The sequence below is a fragment of the Macadamia integrifolia genome, chromosome 5, assembly GCF_013358625.1.
Source record: "Macadamia integrifolia cultivar HAES 741 chromosome 5, SCU_Mint_v3, whole genome shotgun sequence".
NCBI lineage: Eukaryota > Viridiplantae > Streptophyta > Magnoliopsida > Proteales > Proteaceae > Macadamia > Macadamia integrifolia.
This window is the reverse complement of record NC_056561.1, coordinates 42,575,860-42,601,395: the sequence shown is the minus strand read 5'-3', so window position 1 is coordinate 42,601,395 and position 25,536 is coordinate 42,575,860. Positions and strand designations below refer to the sequence as shown.

The 25,536-nt window shown below is 37.2% G+C and overlaps 3 protein-coding genes across 3 annotated transcripts in view; 2 read left to right on the top strand and 1 right to left on the bottom strand.

Moving 5' to 3' along the window:
- Positions 1-9,385: 9,385 nt before the first annotated feature.
- Positions 9,386-13,282, top strand: LOC122079328. The gene is made up of 3 exons (XM_042645707.1): positions 9,386-9,532; positions 12,204-12,360; positions 12,964-13,282. Exons 1-3 carry the CDS (start codon positions 9,386-9,388, stop codon positions 13,008-13,010), a joined length of 351 nt encoding a protein of 116 aa, XP_042501641.1. The 3' UTR covers positions 13,011-13,282.
- LOC122079326 (peroxidase 55) lies at positions 13,262-17,765 on the bottom strand. The gene is made up of 4 exons (XM_042645705.1): positions 17,630-17,765; positions 17,162-17,434; positions 14,833-15,024; positions 13,262-14,744 (listed from the first exon to the last, which is right to left on the bottom strand). Exons 2-4 carry the CDS (start codon positions 17,393-17,395, stop codon positions 14,169-14,171), a joined length of 1,002 nt encoding a protein of 333 aa, XP_042501639.1. The 5' UTR covers positions 17,396-17,434; positions 17,630-17,765; the 3' UTR covers positions 13,262-14,168.
- Positions 17,766-23,457: 5,692 nt separating this feature from the next.
- LOC122079327 (zinc finger protein 511) overlaps positions 23,458-25,536 on the top strand; it is a 4,651-nt gene continuing 2,572 nt past the window's right edge. Inside the window, exons 1-2 of the mRNA XM_042645706.1 lie at positions 23,458-23,722; positions 24,972-25,036. Of these exons, the coding sequence (XP_042501640.1) occupies positions 23,549-23,722; positions 24,972-25,036 (239 nt within the window). The 5' untranslated portion in view covers positions 23,458-23,548. The remainder of the gene's footprint in view (positions 23,723-24,971; positions 25,037-25,536) is intronic.

Sequence of the window (25,536 nt, the reverse complement as noted above, 5' to 3'; positions counted from 1 at the left end):
AAGGGAAGTAAACTCACCTCTTTTTTTTTAGTTAATTGTTCTCTACTTCTCCTCCTCTTCTTCCCCTCTATCCCAAAACGGTCAAGAGTCACAAAAGAGATAAAAGAAAGGCTTAGTTGAGAGTAAGATGAAATGAACAGAAGACATGATAGAGTCGGAGACTTTTCTAATGTCGGAGACTTTTCTAATTCTAAGTGGACTGAGGAAGGGAAAGAAAGATTAAGATCGCGAGAAGACGAAGGCTTGGTTATCTAGGGTTTTTCTTTCTATTTATTCTTTTGGTTGTTTAGGTTTTCTCTTTCTATTTATTCTAGGGCCACTGGATTGGGGGGAGGGGGAGGGGTTACAGTAACCGCATCCGTTCAATCAACGCAGTGATGTTTTCCATGTGGTGAAGGAAAACTGTATCCTTTATTTTTTGTGGTTATCTAGAGTTTTTCTTTCTATTTGTTCTTTAGTCCAGTTGTCTAGGGTTTTTCTTTCTATATGTTCCTTTGTTTGTCTAGGGTTTCTCTTTCTATTTATTCTAGGGCCACTCAATGGGGAGGGGGGGAAGGGTTACAGTAATCGCACCCCTTCAATCCACGCGGTGATGTTTGCGGCGTAGTGAAGGAAAACTATGTGCGTGGTGAAGGAAAACTATGTGCCTGGTGAAGGAAAACTGTCCTTTATTTTTTTGGTTATCTAGAGTTTTTCTTTCTATTTATTCTTTAGGCCAACTGTCTAGGGTTTTTCTTTTTATTTGTTCTTCTTCTTTTTTTCTTACATTAGTTTTTGGTCGAGGAAAAGAAAAACCCTGTAAAATAAAATGGAAAGATGTAACAAAAGACAATCAAAAATGAAAAAGGACTTTCGTGGTGTAAAGACAATTTTGCCACTCGTTGATTTAGGGAAAAAATATAGAAAAAAAAAAAGTGAGGGCTTAGATTTTTTTTTTTTTCTTCACAATAATTCGATTTGTGGGGGGAGGAGGGGGGGGGAGGGAGTAAAGCAAACTTAACCTTACATTTTGACGAAAGAAAAGCTAAAAAATGGATATTTTTTGTTTGGGAGGGGGGGGGGAAGAGTACCACTTTATGCCCTTGCAAAGGAGGCTTTTTAATGGCCCAATAATCTTTCCATGTGGTAGGATGATGTGGCAATTTAACTTGTTCGATAGATAGTACAATGTTCATATTAGCTTGTTGGTTTGCTTTGACACTTGACCAATTCTAATTAGACTATAATTTAACATATGAATAGGAAAACTTGGAGTCTAGCATGACCACAAAATTTTAATATTGTATCCAGCATGGCAAGTGGAAGATATCTTTAGGACACCAAGAGAAGCTTCCTATAGTGGGCCAACTCTTTTTTATTATTTTTGTAACTGTGAAGGATAGTTGCAATCATCAAGGTCAGAAACAAGAGGGTTGAATAGGTTATAAAAATATAGGAAGGTGTTTCTTACCTGGTAGTAGAGGCCACACAAGCATGTGAGAGCCAATGAGGGTTACCTACTTATTCAATCAATAGGGGGCAGCGAGGTCATTCATGGGAGATGAGGGATAAAGTGAGGGGGTGCTAGCAGAGGTCTTGCCCTTTGGCGGGAAACATTTTGGCTAAAATTATATTATTTCAAGGGTGGTGGGTAGGGTATGCCCTAGGTATAACTAATGGGTCTATGAAAGTAGAAAGTTATCAAAGGAGTAACCAATTTTTGTAGAAAAATGATATCAACATGCTGAGAGAACACACTTATCTTTGGTTGTTAAACTTTTAAGAGATCTTTGAACCATGAACTCTTATGAATTTTGTAACACAATATGTTAGCAAAATAGACAGGGTGAGGCGTGCCACTTGACAATCTCTTAAAGACCATAGACACACCCCAATGGTGCAACCGGGTGAATTTTGTATCGGCCTCCAAGATAAAACAGCCCAATGGCATCCTTAGTAGTTGTGCACTCAATTGCTAGACCCCTTCGAGTCCTCCAACGTTATGCTCAAACTAAAGGTAAAACACTTAAAACAAATTTAAGTAGAGACACTCAAATTAAGAGTAAAACAAGATCTCAAACCTCAGAAAAATGACTACACCCATTGACTTGAGTGAACTTGGTTTTATAATTAGTTTGAACAATGCCTAGGGTCCCCTCTATTTATAGAAGAAGATAAACTTCGAAAAAAGACATGGAGAGACAAAGTCTCTTAAGAAAGGGAAGAGATAAGGTCTTTCAAATCGAAGAGACAAAGACTCAAGTCTCTCATAAGAATAGGAAAAGATAAAATCTCTCAAATTGAAGAGATAAAGACTCTCATAAAGTGAAGTTAAAGAGTCCCAAATATACGAAGACAAAGTCCTAAGTATGAAGAGACTAAATTAAGTGTCCTTTGTAAATACATAAAAGGTCATTGAGAGATTACATGCAAGAAGATAGAAACATGGTCACATGAAATAAAAAGATGCAAGAAATCAAAAGATAATTTGAATCTTCCAATAATTTAAATTCCAACAACCCCACAAGATTTAAAATACCAGTAAAGCAAAATAATTGCATGTGCACATTAGAATGATAAGACACATCGTTGCAGATGCTTTCCGGATTTGAATATGCACTAGGTCTGATAAGTCACGCTATTAAGTATGAGTGACATCAGACTTTTTAAACATTTTCTCATATGAGTTTTGCAACTCCATTAGATTGAGGTTGATAGGGGGCTATGGTCTCATGAATAATTATATTTTCTTCAAAAAATTGTGACAGAAACTGAGTACCATATTATGTCTCTCTATCTATTCTTAGTCTTTTAATATTCCTTCCTAACTGATTTTCAACCTCAGCGTTGTCGGACAAGAAAATATGTTCTTCATCTTTGGTTTGAGAAGGTATAACTTTGTATACCTCGAACAATCATCTATAAAGTTAATAAAGTATTGTTTGTCACGTCTTGACTCATGTGATTCGAAATTACCTATGTTACTATGAATTGAATCCAATAACTCAGACTTTCTTTTCATAGAAATATGAGGCTTTTTAGTGAATTTAGCCTCAACACAAATGGGACATTTGACTAGCGATTCAAGATTTTCATGTATCAAACAGTTCGAATGATTTCTTTATGTATGATGCATTGCAATATCCTAATCTACCATACCAAATATCATAAGAATCAACCAAATACACAGAACTACTAAGCTTTTCATTGATAATAATATTAGCAACATTCAGAACAAATAATCCACCAGAGTTATACCCTTTTCCTAATAAATATATTTAAGAAGAGCACCAAGAAACAAGATTTTTTCAAATATCGAACACATGAAATACATCCTTAAGAACAAGAGTTTTACCTGAAGCTAATTTCAGTTGAACTTGTCCTTTGTCAGAGGCCTAAGATGAGTAGGAATATCCCACAAAAACTTGTTCACATATTTCAACCGTTGAATACTTGAAAAAAGTATTCCGATCCCTATAGATGTGCTTAGTAGCACTTGTGTCAATGATCCATTCTTTTGGTTTTTCAACCAAGTTTACCTATGTCACCATAGCAGTGAAAACATCGGCCTCAATTAAGTTAACCTTAGTCTTGCTCTTCCTTTTTCGATAATCTATTTTAGAGTTTTATTTATAAAAGAAGAGAAACTTCTTGAAAAGATATGAAAAGACAAAGTCTCTCAAGAAGGGGAAGAGATGAGCTCTCTCAAATTGAAGAGACAAAAACTTAAATCTCTCACAAGAAGAGGAAGAGATAAAGTCTCTCAAATTAAATAGACAAAGAGTCTCATCAAGTGAAATAAAAGAGTCCCAAAGATGAAAAGACAAAGTTCTAAATATGAAGAGACTAAATTAAGTGTCATTCATAAAAATATGAAAGATCCTTGAAAATACAAAGAGATAAATATATGAGAGGTCATACACGAAGATAGAAAGATGGGCACATGAAATGAAAAGACACAATAAACCAAAAAATAATTTGAATATTCGGACAATTTAAATAATGATTTAAATTCCAACAATCTTTATCAGAAAAAACTTATTACTTACCATGATTATTCATACATGACAACATTAGGTGGCACATTTCATTAGATTCCCACTTATTCATTGAAGTGGTGAAGTGAGATTGTAACAATCTTTTGGTCGTCTCATTTTGTTCACAAAAGTTATTTTTGCTAAATGTAAAAATATATTTTCAAAATAATTTAAAAGTGATTCATCATTATGTCATTATCAAAAGTTTCATCATCTTATATAATGTTTGAGATTTTAAAATGTAACCACAAGTGTACGGATCAGTGTAACTACGGATCGAACATAGGGAGAGCAACCACTTTATTTTTTTTTTCTTTTAATAATGCGAAAGTGAACTGATTAATGGTTGTGATCTAATTTTAATTACCGTCCTAAACATATGTATATAAAATAACGTTCTAACCATTCGTCATCTAAGAATTTAAAGACGCAAGCCACGCAATTAAAATTAAATAAATAAATAACTAAAAATAAACAAGCCACGCAATTAAAAAAAAAACAATAAAGGAAAAAATGATAAAATAAAAATAAAGTAAAAGAAAGGGGATAAAGCTGGAGAGAGACCCACAAGTAGGTTTCTCTACTTAGCCCAAATGATGCATCATAATATGAGCTTCCTTACTTGACTAGAGAGTCACTTTTACAAGGGTTACTCTACTTGGCTTAAGGGAAAGGGAGACAATTAAAAAAAAATGAATAAATCGATAGTGAATTGTAGGAAGTAGGGAATCTCCAACGATTTTGTTCTTTTTTTCTTTCCTATTTTTTCTCCCTTTTTCTATTTTTCTCTTTATTTCCTTATTTCTCTCTCCTCTTGCATAAGAAATCCTTTGGCGAAAAATCTTCTAAAATAAAAACCTCAACAAAATAGTTGTTAAGAGGTTTGAACTTGAAACATCCTAATAAGCAAAGAAATTTGCACATCACAACTCACCAACTACGCTAGGTAGTTATTGATACCAAAAATGAATATTCAATCACTTAAGAATGTGGTCCATCGATCCTTGTTAGTATTTAGAATATTTCTTATACCCTTGGAACAACTGCAGATGGGCTGGTTCTGCATCTCGGTTCAGTTCTGATCAATTATTCTTTTTCTGACCCGAAAAGAATAATCACTTGTATGGTTGACCAAACGAATGTGTACTTGCAATTGAATACGTCCATCTTGCTCAGAATTTCGTCCTCTTCGCAACCATGAAAGAAATATGACCTCTTTACGTGTAAAATTGGAGATATAGTGTTCGATAGTCCTTAAAGCCTTGAAAATATAAAATCTACAAAAAAAAAAGTAAAACCCAAGGTAGCTCCATTTTAAATATGTAAAATGCATGTTTTACTACCCTAGATTTCACACATAAATATGTTCATCACATATTTTTCAGGTACTCATGTGAAACAACTGATTTCACCATCATTTGAAAGGGCAAAAAATATGTTTGTAACTTCTTTTTCAATAACCTTGGTTACTACATGAACCGCCATTGGCTCCACTAAGTAGGAAATGGAAGCGTGAGTTACACGTCTCAAGTTCGAAGCACTCCTCCCATATTACATGCTATTGCCAATTTGCCATGCATTCTTTAAATTCATTAAGGGCGGCTCTCTTCCCACTAAAACCCAAAAAAAAAAAAAAAAAAAAACTTGGTTATTACATGATTTTCCCTTCAATAATAGTGCCATTTTGGTGGAGGGATAATCGAAGTCATTAGTCCAAAACGAAGAATTTCTTGTACGATGGCATTAATTTGCATGTTATAAGGCTAATTTTGAGATTTCGACCCCATGATTCCTTGAGCTTTGTGATGTAGACAGCCAAGTCACTCGGACTAAGGTCATTAAATGGTTCCGTTTGATTCGATTCAGATTGTAGTAGATAGAAACCAAACGGTTTCTAATTCGTTAAATCAAAACCACTTATTAAACAATTTCGATGTCCTGGTTTTAAATGGTTTCGCTCTTGATTTTATTACTAGTTCGAGGTAATAGGCTCTTAAACAGTTTGTTAACAACTTTAAAACAAATTCCTGATTTTAAATCCCTGACCTGATTGCATATTAAAATTTTGTTCTAAATTCTAAATGCAATTATCAAACATATGGAGACTTGAAGTAAACGGTCTAGTTGGGTTCAATATAATCGACTTAGCAATTTGTGAACAGTTCAAACCCAATGGCTAAATGGTTTAAAATCGAATCAAAGTGTTTATTCAACGATTGCACTTTTTCAAATCAAGATCGAATCATTTATACCTATCAATTTGATTTTGGTAAAAGGTTTCAATTTACATTTTACACCCTTAACTGAGTCTACGGGTATTAATAATTTGTCATTGTTATTAGGGGTGTCAACTCCAAATCTGCACCGGTAGGAATGACCAAGCCCAAAATGTTTAAGACACAACTTAAATCGGTCTGATTAATAAATGTGTTAGGCTCAAGCCCAACATGTTTATAAACATGTAGTACACAGGCAGCCACCTAGCCCGATGGGTGCTCGATCGGGTCAACACATTTATAAGCCCGACTTGAACTTACTCCTTTAAGCCCAACCTAGCCCAACCCCCTTTAATACTACGTGTATTTAATGCTAAGGCTATTTTGATGTGTACACTTGAGATGGTGGTGGTTGTTATATGAACATTCATCTTTTTCATGCATAGTTTAATTGATTTGAACTTTCTAAACTTGGGTTATGCAAGCATAGTTTAATTGATTTGTGTTACTTAAAAAGATTAATACCTTAGTAACTTAGATGCTATGTCATTTTTGGCTTAATCCCTTTAAACTATGGAATACTTTGTTGTTATAAGGCTCTGTTTGGTTGCAATGGAAATTTAAAGGGATGAGAAGTGAAATTTTTATACTTTAGAAATAAATGTTTATAGTCATTACCCATATGATTATATAAATTACTTATTTTTTTAACCATATTTAGTAATGATATATTTGACATGTAATTTTTATTTTACATATTATAGCAAAGGATTTTGGATGCAAAGTAAAGTGAAATTTTATAACCAAATATGGAAAGATTTAAATTTAATGTTAAAGTCACATGGGTGATGATTACATATATATATTTTTTTAAGTATGAAAATTTCACTTCCCTTTCCTTTTATTCCCTTTACAACCAAGCATAGCTACTCATCTTTACCTCATTTTATTGGTATTCCCCTTCAAGCCCATTTAAAAGATCAACTTTAAAGAGGGCCCCTTTAAAACTCGTTTAAAGTTATATAGATCTTAGCTCAGTTAAGACCCATTTATGCTAGCCCAATTAGAGTCCAAGATTAACTAACCCAATTATCAACTGTACTATACCCGTCCTATCTAAGCTCATTTAATTAAAGGAGCATTCAAAATGCAACCCTAAAAATTGACCAAGCTCAACTAAGCTCGATCGAGACCAACTCAACCGTTTGACACCCCTAATTTTTACTTCCCATTCAACTCCAAGATTTGGTCATGGAGATCAAACTAAAAGCATTATTTTATCCCAATATTAAATTAGGATATATAGGTTCTTTCCTCGGTTAAGTTTTGGTTTCTTCTTGCTGTATCTTAAAACGAACCAAAACCAACCCGAAAATTTGAAACCAAACCGGGTGAACCCTACTTAGAACCGTGTTCTAGACTTGCAATCATAAATAAGTGTACTTTGATTGTGTATGAAATATTCCAATCCGAGGATCATGGCGTGTCAGTGGATCTACATCGAAGGGCATGGCTACGGAGACGTAATAATAATATAGACCAAAAGAGGATTAGTCCTTACTCCTTAGTCCTAGTTGTAATAAAAAATAAGAGAAAATTGCATTGCCACCCCCTGGACTTTTTGAAACACCAAATGCACCCCCTAAAAATTCAAACAATTTCAAATCAGTCCCTGTCATTAACCGACCATGTTAAGTGAATGAAAGTCTGTTAGTTTTTTTACAAAATGCCCAAAACACCCCCAATTATTGTGAGAGGACAATATTACCCTCCCTTTCCCTTCTTCTAAACCCACACTCTCCCTCGCACTCCTCTCTCGTACGAACAAGGAAGAAGAAGAAAATCTATAACTTGACCGCTCCCCTCCGACATGCGATTCTCAAACCATATCTGCATCGGCATGTGATTCTCAAACCATCTCCCCACCGGCATGCGATTCTCAGAACCTCTCCTCCCCGACGACGGAGAGGTTGACCATTTCATTGGTCTGTTCTTCTGAGACAGCTGGTATTAGTTTCAAGCACATTTAAGAAAACCATGCATTTTGCCATTGAATAGCTAGTGTATTAACAGTCAAGAAATGTTATGGCATGAATATACTATGGCTGTAATTGGCCATCATGAATTGTCTATCTCATTACAAGAAGACTACGTGGGCATTAATCTGGGTAGAAACTCAAGGCCAGCAAATGTGCCAATGGAGTTCATGGTGAAACAAGGTATAGGCATGAGGCGTGGGTAGTGCTTGGACTTTTCTTATCAATTGTAACAGATTGGTATTCATAGTTGGGTATGAGTCTATTTCATATGCTAGTATCTTTTTATCATTTTCTCTCAGGCTGTGAGCATCGTCCTCTTGAGAAGTTTTGTTCTCTATTGTTCTGGCTATTTTATGAAATAAGTTGTTTTCTATTAAGAAGTTAAGACCACCGTTTCATCATCTAGAATCTTCGTGCTAAGGTTTGCAAGGGTTAGTAGTTGTTCAACCGAAGTTCGAAATTAGTTTAGAATGACTTGGATGAGAAGAATATGTGAATAATACGTGTTTGTCTTTCTCAGCCTCTGAAAGAAAGGGAAAGATGGAGGCAGAGGTGAGAAGACAGGGTGTAAAGTTTAAGGAGGGCGGGGGTAAGGAGAGGTTCTGAGAATCGCACGCCAGTGGGGAGATGGTTTGAGAATTGCACGTGAGCGGTCAAGTTGCAGGTTGTCTTCTTCTCGGTTTGGGGCTTTCCTTGTTCATATGAGTGAGGAGTGAGAGGGAGATTGTGGGTTTAGAAGAAGAAGGGAATCGCACGGCGGTGGGGAGATGATCTGAGAATCTCACGCTAGAGGGGAACGGTCAAGTTGCAGGTTTTCTTCTTCTTCCTTGTTCGTATAAGTGAGGAGTGAGAGGGAGAGTGTGGATTTAGAAGAAGAAGGGAAAGGGAGGGCAATATTGTCCTCTCACAATAGCTGGGGGGTGTTTTGGGCATTTTGTAAAAAAACTAACAGACTTTCATTCACTTAACACGGTCGGCTAACGGCAGGGACTAATTTGAAATTGTTTGAATTTTCAAGGAGTTTATATGGTGTTTCAAAAAGTCTAGGGGGTGGTATTGAATAAGGACCAAAGTTCAGGGGTCGCAATGCAATTTTCTAAAAAAATAAATTTTGATGAATCGGGATAATATGTATTTGTTTATGAACCACGTTTCTCATCATTTCACGCGGAAGAACAGAAAGGAAACCACTAGAGCCAGAAACCCACCGCAAGGAAGTTCTCCTCCTTGTTGCCGTCTGCAGATCTCGCGCGTAATAATGGTAAATTTCAAACCCTAATTCTGCTTACTTCTCTTATTTTCCCTTTCTCTGTCTGAAAATTGTATTTGATTACTTATATTTGGTTATAAATTCATGGAGATCGCTCCGGATTCGATCCAGATCTGGTTATTTGTTTGAGTTTTTTTTTCCCTTTGAACTGTATCGGTAGGACTGCAATCGATTGATTTTTTTCCTATGATATATTTCATATTCATTGATCAACATTGGTCCTATTTAGATGGTTCAAGATCAGGGAGATCTGTATAGTTTGGACTTTGGAGTATAAGTTTATAGGAGAGAGGTTGGGTAGTTGTTTTTAATGGATGGATGTATACATCTTTTTATGCGTGATTTCTTGTCCTTGAAAGTGTAAGGTTGAATGCTTCGTAATCTTCCTTTCTTCTTCGGTTGGCTGCTACATACATGAAACTGTTGAATGTTTTGTTGAGGTTTAGATAGAATCCTATTAGTTGAAAGATGACCTAGGTTTTAAAACTTGGGATCGGTCTCCACTGTATCTGTGTTGGATCGTGTGGGATCGGACTCGATCGGATGGATTTACCCCCCCAAAAAAAATTGCTTTTTGGATACTTCTACCCTTAGATCGTACAATTGGATCAGTATCAGATTGGTCAAGATTTGGGATCTTAAAACTAGGAAGATTATGACTAGCACAATATTATGCGGCAGATTGTTGTTTTTTTTCCATCTTTGTCCCAGATATATGTATTTGTCTCGTTACTGATCCACAATGATGTGCCTATTGGATAACGAGCATCTGGGATGGAAGCAACTAAGTTTACACTTACTTGCTTCTCAAGCGTTAAATGTCTTTCAGATGGTTATTAATAGTGTATGCAATGGCAACAAACTTCCTTTTACTGTAAATGCAGGAAGGGGGCGGATTTTAGAATCGGTGATATTTTTCACCATTATATAAATTCATACTTCACTCGTACGAGTCCTTCAGTAGAGTGCTGCATTTTATGTTTCTTACTCTTTGCCTTGCTCCTTTCTACATGTTGCAATGCTCTTTTTTATTCTTGAACAGGTAATGTATTAGTATTTTCATATGATTATTTAGCTTGGTTACTCACCTAGCTAATGTGTTCCATGTTAATTTTATACATTGTTGTATTTTTATTTAATTTTCATAAATAATTTATTTTATAGGAATTTGATGGTACCTTGGATGCTTTGTTAAGCTTCTAGTTTTTAACTACATAACAGTGATACTCATAGTCATAGATATCATTTTCTACTTGTGTATACTTGTGTGAGAAACATTCTGGATTCCAAAGCACGTTTATTACTAACCCCCCCCCCCCTTAAAAAACTTAAGAATGAATAGAGAGGGAGAGAGGTGTGAGCTTGCCTGTGAGAATATTAGATATTATATGCGTCGAGATAAAGGAAAAACATAATTATAGTCAGACGTAGATGATTGCCTATGGAAAGAACATTACATGTCGGTGCTTCAGGATTCTAAACATATTTCAATGACATTTATATAGACCAATAACCTAAATTCTAGAAATGGAAAACAGGATTACTGCTAAACCGGTGACATCTAAACAAGCTACAAAGCTGAGTTCACCCCAATTTATTTTTGTTTTGTTTGGTCAAAAGGACTACCTTAGCTCAATTGCTGTTGAGCTGAGGTAACTTAACGCAAGAGCATGATCACCACCATTGGATATGGTTTGATCTCTTATTTTGAGCATGTTTGGCAGTTATGGTTATGGGATTTTTGTTTAAGTGTTTCTATTTGCAACAAGCTCAATTATAAGCCCCAAATTTTAGGTCCAAAGGAGGTACATGAAATTAGTATTGTAATTAGGTAGTTTTTAGCGGGGCCAATTAACTATTAGTTGGGAAGTTATCTTGTTTACTAAAGTCTATCCTATTTGTGAGACATAGTTTGGAGGAGATACGATTAGTTTTGAGTTAGCCTAGGACCTTTTAGAAAGAGTCTATGTATGGACTGAGTTTCTTATCTATTTAAATTGTTATTTCGACTAGACCTCACCCACGATTTGGAATTATGGAATAGAATTGTTCGTTCTTGAAAAGAAGTTGTGTGTTCCCTCCTCCCCCCTCCCTCCCTCCCTCCCTCCCTCCCTCCCTTTACAATTTCTCCATTATCTCTCTTTATTCAGTTCTTTCCCAGCATGAGCAGATCCTCCATCATCTAATCTACATCACCTTGGTATCAGAGCTAAACCTGGCCGGAGATACCATGGATCCTACTCTTTCATTTGTTGTCTGTAAACAGCTTCAGACCATGCAAGAGAACTTGCAAGAGGTTGAAGCGAATCTCAAAGAGACTAAGCGACAATGCAAGGGATTTGAGAACCATAATAGTATATGGTTTTGGGCTTTTGTTTTAAGTGTTTTTATTGGTAATGGGCTCAATTGTAAGGCTAAAGTAAAATACCAAATCACATCCAATGGTGATAATCATGCTCCTGCATTTGAATTGACTCTTCTGCAGCACTAACTGCGCATGAATATGTTTCTTCCCTTTGCTATTTTAGATGTATCACATATCGTGTTCTAAACTTGTTCTAAGTGGCCAGGACAATAACTTGGTACAGATTGTCTTTGTTCCATCTTTCGTTTTTTGTCCTTTGATATTTCAAAGAGCTATTATTTATTTTGGTATCCGCAGACAACTTCAAGGCGCCTTGCAGATCGGAAGGTGGAGAGGTTTGAAAAGAACATTACAAAGAGAGGAGCAGTGCCTGAAACAACTACAAAGAAAGGAAATGACTATCCAGTTGGCCCAATAGTACTTGGTTTCTTTGTCTTTGTTGTCATCGGATCTTGTAAGTTTCTTTAACATCGTTTATCTCAAGTTTGATCTCTGTTTCCTTGGTTCTTCAACAGTTCTATTTGATGGAATAGGATTTTGATAAAGTGAGAATTGAATTGTCTCTAGTGTCAGTGACATTCAAATTTGTTGCTACTGCCTACATGGCAGACATAGATGAACGTTGGCTGGGTCCATGTGATAGAGGACCCGTCTTGTCTGCACATGGCTAGTAGTGATGGTTCCCAATTATGTTAATCAAATGAAAAATTGGAAATATCCTGAAGATATTCATTTGGAGATTGATAAAGTTGGGCCTGGAGATTTGATAAAATTGAATTTTAGCATTCCAGTTGGGAGATCTGAATCTTGATTTGATAGTTTGAATAACACCAAGAAAACATCCATCTTGTTTTCTTTCTTCAAAGACTAGTTTTTTCCATCATGTACATTCTCTGGCAGCTCAAAGATTTGAATACCGTTGATTGGATATTTTTTTTCCTCTCTTTTTTCCACTTGTTTAGGCTTTACTCTTCCTAGTTTTCTATTTTCTTTTGTTTTTGTTTTATCAGGACCCTTCACAGGTTTCTTATTGCTATCCTTTTTTGCTCTGTTCCAGCTTTATTTCAGATAATCCGGACTGCAGCTAGTGGCGGCATGGCATGAACAGAGGATACTCTCTCTCTCTCTCAATGGAAATTCATAATTGGCTGTATTGGCCAGAGTGATTTTCCTTCTGTTAGCTTTAAGTTAGGAACTCTTGGTGTCACAAGAGCTATCAAAATATGTATTCGTTGATCGTTGGTTCTTCTGAGAGAACCTGATATAATTTAAAAAGGGTCATCTTTTGTCCTGCCATATTGGTATGCTCTACGGAATGGTTTGATCCAACTTTTATTTTTTCCTTTTTCTTTTGATATATAATTTTCTTAATGTTATGCTCGAGTTGATTGTGGATGGTGGTAGAGAATAAGGTGAGGCTTTGTTTGTATGGTTTTGGGGTTGGGCTATTTTTCCAGATATCCAAATGCCATTCATGCACACGTAATTCTAATTCTGGGGTTAAGGTCTAACGTAAGACATTAACAGTTACAAGTCTTATAGATCTATGTTGGTATGGGATGGCTGAGCTTAGCAAGTATTAATTTGTGTTTGGTATACGTTCTCAGAATGGATTTTGGCTTTAGAATGTATTCTGAAACTCCAATGTTTTCTACTTTCTTGTTTCTGAATGAGTTCTAGATCTAGAATTTATTCCAAGAATGTATTTCAAACACAGCCTCACTTCTGTTTGATTGTCCTTGTTTCTCTTTGACGGGATTGTCAGGAATATGAAACCAAACCTGAAAACTCGCTCTGAACCTTGCGAATATAGAGTCGATGATTCGAATTGGGAATCCCCTCCGCCCCTTGCGACTATGGTCCCAAGATGAAGGTCATCATCACATATAGAAGAAGAGGAAACACATTGATCACTCACAGTCTAGTAGTGAGTCTCAGAGAGTGATGCGACTTTAGGGGAGGTGGAAGGTGGGAAAATTGACAATGGTCACATTCTCATCTATCAAATGCTACAATACAAGTGCCTTCGTCGTCATAGGATCAGTCTGGTCCTTGGCTGTTCTTGTGCAGTACGGCATTCACAAAATGGAAACTTAGGGAGAAATTTTATGAGAGATTCTTTATCATGGAAACTCGAACAAATGTGATACACTGATACAGTATTGACAAAGAACACGTAATACAGGAAGCAAGAGCAGAATGGGTTTAATTAGCTTGGCTCAACTCATCCATGGCTGTTGTCAAAAAGACTAGTTATATTTATTAAGAATTGAAGGTTGTGCAGACAGTCCTGATCTCCCCTTCTAAGCCTGTCTTCACGCCGACCCTTCCGAGCTTTATCATGGCGGTAATAAAGGCAGCATTGAAGTCGGAAGGGTTAGTAGCGAAGTCGATGACGGTAGACTGTGATGCCGGGTCGGTAAAAAGCACCTCATCGGAGGAGAGGAGACCCTTCCCTGCAACCAGATTGTGGTAGTAAAAGTTGTCGAAGGTCTGAGGGGTGATGAGGTCCAAGTCGAAGGCAATGTTGGGATCCACATTCTGGGGACAGGCAGCCATCAGCTGCTGGGCATAGCTTGCATTCAAGGAAGGGTCAAGGGTGGAAGCAGAGGAGAAGGAGTAGAGGCGGTTGGTGAATTTGCCGCAGTGTGAGAAGCCCACGGTGTGGGCGCCGGAGAGCGCAATCATGTCAATTTGAGTGAGGTTGTTCTCGCTGAAGAGCTGATTGAGCTGGTTGAGATCGAAGTTGGGCTGTGGAAGGTTTCCGGGCACCAAGGATGCATTTGATACCAAACCATCTCGCCTTCCCAGTTCCACTATGAATGAAGGTCCACCTGACTGTTCCATGGTGGAAAGAATCCATCACTCACACAGAACAAAGTTTTATTTGAGTTAGTTGGTTTATGTGGACTTGAATTAGACTTACAAGGAAGACGACATCTCGGGCTGCAATGGCTAAGATGTCAGCACAGGAGACTATGCCGGGACACAGAGCTTCTACAGCTTGCTTTGCTTTGATGACGATGTCGAAGCCGTCTCCGGCAAGGGACAGATTATCTGGAGCATCCTTTTCTGCATCACCATTGCTTGAGGCAATTAAGATGGAAGCATCACAGCCCTGCGAGGATGTCAAACATGAAAAGTTACAGACTTGGAGATCATAGGATGATAGATAGAGCCTTGTGACTGGACTTGCTGATTATGATTTGAACTTAGAAGATTTTCTAGATGATCGAGGACGACAACCATCATCGGTATCGTTTTAGGGTTAAAATAGTAAAAATACAATATTAAAAAAAAAGGGCAAAATCAAGGTGGCAACCATCATCTGTCCATACCAATATCGATACCATTCCTTAAATCCATGGGAACGACCATGTGCCTTCACTAACACTTAGTTTAGAAGAGGTGGAGTCTGTAACGGGAATTTACTAAAAAGAAAAAGTTGACGACAACCACCATGTGCGTGAACTACCTTATTATTTAGCCGTGGAACGCTAACCTTAGGACTCCATTTTTCTCCTCTAATTTTCTTAGGCGAAGGAGTTTTTAAGCTGCCAGAGTTTCTTACATTCTCTTCAAATGAAATATTTTATGAGTTTCATCATTTTAAAAGAGAAAAAAAAATGATTATATATTTTCAAATGTAGAGTGTGGGAAACCCAACAGTTTGAAAATATATTTTTTTCAATTTTTTTTTAGAGAAAAAATGATTTTCAATAATTTTGCATATGCCAAGACACATGGAGAAGTAGAACCAGTGCATGGGTATTTTTTATGATTAATTTCACTTTCTCATATATTTAGACGTATACAATATTATCAGGTAGCATTGTTTTTTTCATTTTCTTTTATCATAACTCACAAGCTATTCAAAGGTGGATGGACTTAGAATTATTAAAATAATTAAGATTAAGGTAAAATTTCTTGTGTAGATTAATCACATGAAACAATGATTTGATAAGTTTGAGGAACGATGGACAGACAGACTTTTCAATTTCTGTTACAGAATTTAAGATTCTTAAATCAGCCAGTCAAAATAGGCCAAACAGAGAAGAAAAAAAAAAAAGCCCTAACCTAAGTTTCTATATAGGGATCAGAGCGGATCAACTAGAAGCCGATCCAATCCTTTTTTTTTAAATCCTTGATTATATTAAAGGGAGCGAATACAGAGAATTGCTTGAGATGCAACCATCCTCACATGACAATTCTCCTAAATTGAAACTTTGGAAGGTAAAGAGAAAGGTAATAAAAATAAAGGGAAAAGATTGGGTATGCCGTCGATATCAAGTATGTTAGCACCCATTGTGTCTATTTCTCTCTTTTCTTTTTCTGAAATGACCCTCATATTTTTCCTGAATGATAATCCATCATGTGTTCCTATTGGTGCTATCCGCTAGCATACTTGATATCGGCAGCATACCTATCCCTCTCCCTAAAATAAAATAAAAGAAGAAAAATCTCTATGGTTTTAAAATTTGGAATCTACATCCAAATCGGGTAGAGCTGATTCCGGATCCGAATCAGTCAAAACTGATCAAACCCTGCTCATACGGCTTAGAGCATCATATATTTTAAAAAAAAAAAATGGTTGGATTTTTATTTTAAAAAAAGAACCAATGCATGAACAGGAAGAAGAATCTTTCAGTAAAAGATTAAAAAAATTGGATACTGGTCCCTTTCCTAGTGAATTGCTTGAGATGCAACCATCCTCATAAGATACTTCCCCTAAGTTGAAACTTTGGAAGGTTGGATGAGAGAAAGGTTCTCTCTCTCTCTCTAAAAAGAGGAGAAAGGGATCGGACCTTTTATTAAAAAAGAAAAGAAAAGAAAAGAAAAAAAATAAAAATCAACCAACGGATGGACCAGAAGAAGCATCTTTCAGTTATGGATTTGAAAAATAGATACTGGGTTCTTTGTCTATGCCAATGGTGGCAGCAGGCTTAGCAGTAATGCAGTCTTGAGGCTTTGGAGCCGTTTCTGGTTTGTAGTTTGGAAGACAACCAGCCTTCAAGCCTCATCAAGCCTCCAATCTACATTGCTTTGTGCCTTCTTTGGTCTCTGTATCAATCACTTATTTCAAGAAATGAATGAACCGGAGATCGATGGAAGCTAGAGGTTGTTTTTATTGATTCATTTAATTCCTCAATCGATGAGAGTCTCTCTCTTTTCCCCCTTTTTTGTGATGCTTCAATTGAAATGAGAAATTAAAGTTTCAAAAGCAATTGCAATTAATGGGATATAAATTCTACTACCTGGACGAAGCAATCATGAAAGAAGAGACGAAGAGTTGCAGGAACAGTGACGAAGGTTTGACTCAGCTTGGTGAGGACTACCTGCCTCACGATCGCTTCCACGTTAGGGCAACTGAAGGCGTAGAAGTTCTCCAGCAGCTGTGCCTCTCCTCCCTTCCCCATCGCCATCACCATCACCACCACCATTACCACCGCCGACCACCACCCTCTTTTCCCTACCTTCGCCCTCTCCATTTTCAGCTCTCTCGACCTGCTTTCACAGTTTCACGTAACCTACAAGTAGCAACGAACTTTTTTTATTGGAATTCCAAGGCACTCATTCATGGCTATTTAAAGATATCTGTCTAATCAATTCAAATAAAATTTTTTATCATCAGAGATCTTTAAAAAAAAATAAAAAAAAATAAAGGAATAAGAATGGAAATTGAAGCAATGGAAGAGGAGAGATCATCCATTGTTCTTATATACCATTCTAAGCCTCTTGATCCTATTTGGTTATCTAGCATTTGGTCCAACCTTCATCACTTTGTACTGTATTTCTTTAAGCTGTGGTTTGGGATCTATCCTTGTCTTGTAAGGGAGGCCTCTCAGTCATGTACGGCCACATTACTCTTTTCCTTTCCCAACTCTTGTTTTTTCCAATTCTTGTATGGCCCCGTCAAACTTTTTCCATTGCCATTTTGTGTTTTTCTCAAATTCTTGCAACTTTAACAAAAAAAAGTCCAGTGGCCCAATTGGATTACGAAGGCATCCAAGGTCCCAAAATTTCTCAGCGGTTGAATTTCCCATGTCTAGATCCTCTCCAACTGCTATTGGGAAAATATTCTTTGAACTGCCATAGGAGTGTATGTAGAAACGCAACCCTAAAACGATGCAGAAGATAATGTAAAAACAAAACAAACAATGCACACGGATTTTACGAGGTTCGGCAAGATTGCCTACGTCCCCGGTGAGATGAGATCCTGCTTCACTATCAATGGAGAATAGAGTTACAGCGCTCGTCCTCATACCTCTCAGCATTGCTTGCATTACAGAGAAAGAAACCCTCGCTACAAATATATAAGGGAAAAAAATCCTTAATCCGAAAAGTACACAATTGCCCTCAAATAAAAAATTCGAGCGGGGAGGCCTCCTGCCCCCTTGCAACCCCCACGGCCTGCTAACCGGTTAGCGGGACCGCTGTCCTGCCTGTCTAGGTGCTGCACCAGTACTCCCTGGATTAAACTGCGACGAAATACAAGACATTATACACCAACAATGTATGCTAACAGCCTCTCTCTCTCTCTCTCTCTCTCTCTCTCTCATGAACTAGCCTCTGCATTCTATGTATAAAACCATGGGCTCCCCGATCCCAATACTATATTTGTATTTCTCTATAGATCTCTCTCTCATGAACTAGCCTCTGCATTCTATGTATAAAACCATGGGCTCCCCGATCCCAATACTATATTTGTATTTCTCTATAGAATTAATGGACAGCTCATAGTGCCCTTGCGTCTTTCATGGGTGACTTCCATTGGTGATGCCATTTTTTGTTACTTAATTCATTAGTTTAATTAGGGATGAGGTTTTGTAAATAGAGCATTCCTGTTATTAGTATATTTTTCAATTCACATATGTGACTGACGGTGTAACTTTTAACAAATCCCCATGCCTCACAATTATCAAACCATCTTTCATTAATTGGTTGGCTGGGGATGGAATCGCTACATGATCACATGGCTATTACATCAGTGGACGTGTAATTATAGAGGACTTAGCATGTATTGAGTAGTCTTAAGTCATAATGTTGAATGTGTAGCGTGCTTTTTGTTGCCCAGCTACTCTATAGAGCCATCCACTTTTGGTTCAAAAAACGGTTGGCTCTTGGTTAATGGCATTCAACCAAGGGTAGTGGAGTACAATTCAAGTTTTTGGATGAGAATCATTCTCGCTCACACTTAGAATCCAATAGTTTGTAGTTTAAATGTAAATTAAAAATTAAAGATTAAATATTGAGAAAAAAAATTTTGTCCGCAAGAGGCCCCTGGACCACATACATGTCCCTGTATGGACACAAGGGCCTCTCAAGACAAGAAACACTTGCCCATAAATTAATAGGATTCTACCTGGACTAAGCAGTCGAGGAAGAAGAGATGAAGAGTCTCAGGGACAGTGATGGTGGTCCGGTTTATCTTGTTGATGACCGCCTGCCTCACGATGGCTTCCACGTTGGGGCAACTAGAGGTGTAGAAGTTTTGAACCAGCTGTGCCTCTACCCTCCCCATCATCATCACCATCACCATCACCATCACCACCACCATCACCCCCATCGCCCTTCTCTCTCTCTCTCTCTCTCATTCCACTTTGTCAGGTTGATATGCGTAGAGGAAGCAGAGGAATTAAGAGAAGACCTTTCCTAGTTCTTACCATTGTGATTGAGCCTCTTAATACTATTTAATTTCACGTCCATGTTTCCATTTAGTTATCAAGTCCATGTCTCCATGGTTGTTAATTCAGATGTTCTGTACTTCTGTTGATGTTGCCATCGTTGATGATGAGTGATGAAAACTGTAAAGACTAGATTCCATCCATCCAAACACACACCCTTCAGCTGCAGTGCATCTAGGAATGATTGCTCCATCATCGATTTCATGTTGGTATATGATATCTTATATTCCTTCCAGGGAGTATGCATGGTGCAAGTCCTCGACAGAACGTCTTTCGAATCCCATAAATCCATGTGCATTGTTTATTCTTGTTTTCGATTACCTTTGCATCACTTTTAGGATTACTTTTCTACATTTCATACAAGCACTATTGCACTAGATGTTGTTTCGAAGACTTGTAGGTGTAAAATAAAATGTTGGGAAAGGGTACTGAGAGTTAAACCCAGAAACCATGACTTTTTTTCTTTTCTTTGGTTAAAACCCAGAGATCAGAATTTAAGTGTTTAAGTAGTATTAATATATTAAATTGCATTCTCAAGAAATTATTTCTTGGGTGACTATTCTGGGTTGTGACATATACCATTTTATATTATTTCATTAATTAGTTTAAGGAATTAGTGGACAGTTTTATGAATAATATGCCCATTACTAGTATTTGGATATGTTTTTCCTTAATCCATGGTGAAGAGAGAATCTCATTATCATATAAATTTCATCCTTTGATTAGCATGAGGAAGGATAATTTCAACCATAAACAATAAAAGCTGAGAATTGATAATAAGATGTGAAGCTAATATTCACAGGCTCACGTCAATTGTGGTGAAGGAATTCACAGATGCGGCAACTAAAAGTCACACTTTGACGAATATGAATCCTTAACAATTAACAAACCATGCTTTATTAAGTTTTCTAATTTATAAATAAGCAAAGATGCATGGTGAGGTGGTGAATTGAATTTTATGTAAAAAAAAAAAAGGGGAATTCAATCTAATTATAATAAGATAAGAGGTTCTGTACACCATATAGATTCAAGAAATATCATTTCAATACTCAATATAGATTTGAATGTCTTACAAAAAAGAAAAAGTTGGTGTGGACAATATGTTTGATTTAAATAGTTGAAAACTCAAAGTATGCTTCTATTATATTTAAAGATAAGATTGGGTACATCAGTCCATGACATGGCAAAACAAAAATAGGGCGACGATCCTCTGCCGCGGGTGCCCCCGTGTGGAGAGCATCGGACGGCCAAGATGATATCGGCACATGCCCCGATGCCATGCCGGCCATCGGATCCTCGCCGCTCTGTCGCACCCGCGGCAAAGGATTTTTTTCGTTATAACAATACCTTTCTAGATTTACTGGATGTGGTACCTTTTCTATTGTCATTACCATTTGATTGCCACTCTCTTTCATTCCTATACTTAAATCATTACCAAGAGATTCTATATGACTTGTTTGTATTGAAAATATGATTAGTTTCTCTCACAAGTTAGTGAACTTGATAGACCCCTCCCCCCCCCCCTCCAAAAATGTTTTTTCCTACCTTGAGTTCTTATCCAAAATCTTTGTAAATCACCCTAGGTCGGACCAATCGATAAGTTATTTATATAGACCTCAACATATATAATTGTATAAAATATGATTAATAATTAAAGAATATGAATAGTTAAAATCCACATCGGATGATTGGATGATGACATCTTGATGTAACTATGCATGATTACATGAAGAATATCCTAATCATTATTCCCTGTAAGGCATCATAAGGCATGACACTGTATAGGATTTTCTTTCCAATGTCAAATTCTTTTTGCTCCTTATCTCAATAATTTAAAATTTTGGCTATGCTTGTATTTTATGTCTTACTTTTTTTTTTTTCAAAGTTGGTTCCAATCACTTGGTAACTTCTCTTCTCTACCCTCATAGTGTACATATGATTCTAAAAATAGAGGGCAAAAGCTGTAAATTTGCTTTCCTCCAATTTGGTGAGAAACTTAACACAGGTGGACAATGTTATGTCATTCAAGAAAAATTATAGATTTAATTACCTATCTATGTGAAAAACTAAATAGATGTGAAAGGCAAAACTACTTAGGTTAGTGTAAGCAATGCTGCTAAACCTGAATACAAACCCATTTCTACCTTCCAAAAACAGAGAATCCCCCTTTTTATCTATTGGACGGAGTCTCTCTTCATAGAGGGCAAAGGAAGAACTTGTAAAAACGATACTCGTATACACAGTGTGCAAGAGCAGCCACCATCAACGCTGGAGCCTGGGGCCCATCTTCATGGACTTGACGAGCCTCGAACTAGAAGGGATCAACCACCGCCAGAATTCCAGAATTTGGAAGAACTTCCGCTTGCAGTTGTGAGATTCTTGGGGAACTGGAAACCGGCCGGCAGCCGGAGGGTGGGTAGACAATGGTGAAATTGTGTATATCTATGTTTACTTGGGAATGGGTTGCCATTTCTTATTACAACCCAATGCATGAAGAAAGAACGCTACCCCCTAGCGTGTGTCTATCCCAAGACAGAATTGGTGTAAAAAGACCGCATTGCCTCATGCTAAAAAAGCTCACACACTCTTCCATTGGCCTCCTCAACTGACATGTACCTGCACAAGGAGGTAGTGGTGCAAGTATATGTCAGCAAGAGCAACCAATAGGAGAGCATGCAGGAGCCTCTTCAGCATGGGGTGATCTTTTCGTACTTGCCCCTCCCAGACCTTGCAGTAACAGGAACCTCGTGCACTAGGATTTTTTTTTTTTTTTTTGTGTCAGGTACACACAAGAGGGTAGTAGCATTCTTTATTCCTTCCTTTTTTGTCAATGGAGTTTTTGCCCATGACAAAAAGGAAAAAAAAAAAAAAAGAGGGGGGAGGGGATTGTTTCAAAGTGGACCAATTAAAAGGTAATAACAAGCTGTGTTTATGCCAAGATACAGCTGGTGCAAAAAAACTGCACTGCCCAATGCTAAAGAAACTCACACATCCTCCCTTTGGCCTCCTTTGTTGGTGTTTACCTGCATGAGGAGGTAGTGGCGCAAGTACACGCTAGTGGGCGTAACCAAGAGGAGAGTATATGGGAGCCCCTTCAGCGCGGGGTGATCTTTTCATAGTCATTGTGTCTAGGGCCTCTAGGCACATTTACACACTAGAGGGCAGTAGCATTCTTTCTTCTTTTCTTTTTTGTCAATGAAATTTTTTGTCCATGGTAAAAAAAGAGGGAAAGAGGGAAAGAGGGAAAGAGGGAGAGAGGAGAGGAGAGGAGAGGGGAAGGGTTGTTTCAAAGTGGACCAATTAAAAGGCAACAACAAGCTATTTCACTCAACTACTGAAGCAGGTGTACGCTAACGTGTGGACCAATGGAAGGGTGCATGGAAGCATCTATCATGTGACTAACGGATAACATTCTTTCTTCCTAAAATATGTAAAATTGGAAATAGTAATCTTGAGGGGGTGTTGTCAAATTCCAGTCCAATTTGGGTTCGAGTCGTTGGACTAACCAACCCATAGGAATCGACCAAAACCTTATTGATAAAATTGAAACCAAACCAGACGGACGGAAATAGAAAACCAAATTAAGACACCCCAAACAACCGATAAAAATAAAAAATTTGTTTGCATTATTATAGAAACCTGAAACCGTATCGATAATAGCCCCACTGATTTCACAATAGGAATCCAATAGGCCAGTCCGATAAAAGACCGAACCCAAAATACCATGCTTCAACTTAACGGGCCAGTTCAGGTCGGTCCAGTATCGGATTAAAATCGATTCAACCTCACTGAAATTGTACCGGCCCAACCGATTCAACCCTGTAAGCCCAAATTATTAGTAGGGAAAGAAAACTAGAAAAGGGTGTAGAACAGTAGAAGTTTCCTTCATTTGAAAGTGGAAACTAGAAACCTGCGAGTGCCAGTCCCCTAATAGCTATACCTGCAATTATCGATTTCATGGACTCCAATGAACAGGAGCAAATGGCGGTGGTGGTTGCAGAAGAGGGTCATCAATCAGTATCAGAATCAGTTTTTCCTTTCCCCTACTGGAAACCCACTCGTCGGAGGTTTTGTCCAGACGATTCATTCTTCGTATCAGGAAGTATAGAAAGAGAGCTTCTTGCCAAACAGGTTTGCTTCTATCTTAGAACCCAAAATTTATTTGCCCCTTTTAAATTCTTTTCGATCCTATTCCTATAAAAAAATTTCAGAGTTTTACAAATTCTCAAGTTCGACCATTCAAAATCGAACCTTTAGATGGAAACAATGTATATTTCTGGACAGGTTTGCTCATATTCCTTTCATTTTAAGAGATAACTACGTCTAGCTTTTGATGTTCTGATTCCTGGAGCTTTCTTCCGGAACATTTTATTTTTGATTATTCGAGGGTCTTGTTCTGAAGACCATGATTATATATGGGTTCGGCCCTTTGCTATTAGCCTCGAATTACAGGTATCCCAGAGACTTAATCCGGAAAAAGGAAATGAATATTGATGCTAACCATCTGTAAGATGCTAAATGACAATGAATATTGAAACAAGAGACCCTTAATTTCAGTACTGAGCTCTGAACCTCAAATACAGAAGATGTATACAGCTTCTATGGGAGGATGAAATACATTCGGTCATGGTTGTTACTTTTCTATATTCCAAAATCAAATTTGCTGATGTTCATCCAATTAAATCTCAATTTCCATGTCTGCTGACCAACTTTCCTGCATAGATTCTTGTTGTGCTATTATCTTTAACCTACCTTGTAAGATGCTATCATCTTTTGTATTGTTTAATTAATTTTTGTTGGATTCTCTAATTTCTAATTCATTTTTTGCATCTTGCCTGGTCTTCCATTGCTAGAGTCAAGGTTCTCTTAAATGCAGTAACTTGTCCTAAACCTTTACCAATATTTCACATCTTCCAAAAACCCTATAGTAACCGTAGCAGTTAGCCTGACAAGGTCATCAAATTCATGAGTAGAGTCTTGTATCTCTCATTCTGTCATCTCGGTAGTTGGGAACGTCTTAAAATTCTGCTCCTCATCTACTGACGCAGACAAAATAAATATGCAGAAAATAAGTATTTATCTCCTGACTTGTATTCTGAAGTTCAGTGTGCATTAATTTCCAATATCCTGTTTTGCACGATGATATTCAGGGTATGATAGCAAATGAGTACTATCATTTCTACTCAATTGCAGCAGAATTTGAATGGGAGAACACCATTCTACTCAATATGGTTAATCTTTATATAGATGCTTGGGACATTCTGTTAGTGTTCTTTTCATTTTATTCTGTTCATTTATTTAGGAGTATCTTGTACTTATTCGTTCAAATAGGTGCTATTGTGGTACTGACTCTCGCCACCTCTTTTTTCTCGTTGTTCAGGTTGCCTTAGATTTGAATGAAGATGAAAGGTATCATCATGAAGATGTGGAAGATGGAAAAGACCGGTATGTAGTTGTCCTATATTTTATTATTTCAGACATTCTTATCCATACTGTCCTAATGCTGTTATGGGCTGTCATAACCTATTTAAAACTTTACATGAAATGAGAGTAGAAAGATGAAAGGAAAATCCTGTTGTATCTGTTTGTGTTTGAGCAATAAAATTTTTTTTTTATTCTTTTTTCTTTTCTTTCAAATTATATTTTCCTTTAGAAAATAGAGTTCTTATTTTCCTTTGGCTATGCTTCTGAACTTTCAAGATGAGTATGATGTATGCTTCGATCCAAGGAAGAAAAGCTGGTTCACTCTATACTTGTTTCAATATCGAATTCCTTACATGTTACGATCAACGTCTTTTTGAGCCTTTCTTGAGCAAATATGTTTCTATGGGAAAGAGAACATCTTGTAGTACTTTTTCGTAATGATTTTCAAACCACCCTATGCTTGGTCAAGGACCTTTTCATAAATTATGTTAGATATCAAGCCAAATCTTTTTTGGCTTCAA

Bases quoted from the DNA above. Each gene is read 5' to 3' on its own strand.
- LOC122079328 (XM_042645707.1), top strand. From the start codon at position 9,386: ATGAATCGGGATAATATGTATTTGTTTATGAACCACGTTTCTCATCAT. The intron at 9,533-12,203 runs GTAAATTTCAAA...TGGTATCCGCAG, and splicing joins AGATCTCGCGCGTAATAATG to ACAACTTCAAGGCGCCTTGC. The intron at 12,361-12,963 runs GTAAGTTTCTTT...GCTCTGTTCCAG, and splicing joins CTTTGTTGTCATCGGATCTT to CTTTATTTCAGATAATCCGG.
- LOC122079326 (XM_042645705.1), bottom strand. From the start codon at position 17,395: ATGGAGAGGGCGAAGGTAGGGAAAAGAGGGTGGTGGTCGGCGGTGGTA. The intron at 15,025-17,161 runs GTAGTAGAATTT...ACATCCTCGCAG, and splicing joins TTCATGATTGCTTCGTCCAG to GGCTGTGATGCTTCCATCTT. The intron at 14,745-14,832 runs GTAAGTCTAATT...ACCATGGAACAG, and splicing joins CCCGAGATGTCGTCTTCCTT to TCAGGTGGACCTTCATTCAT.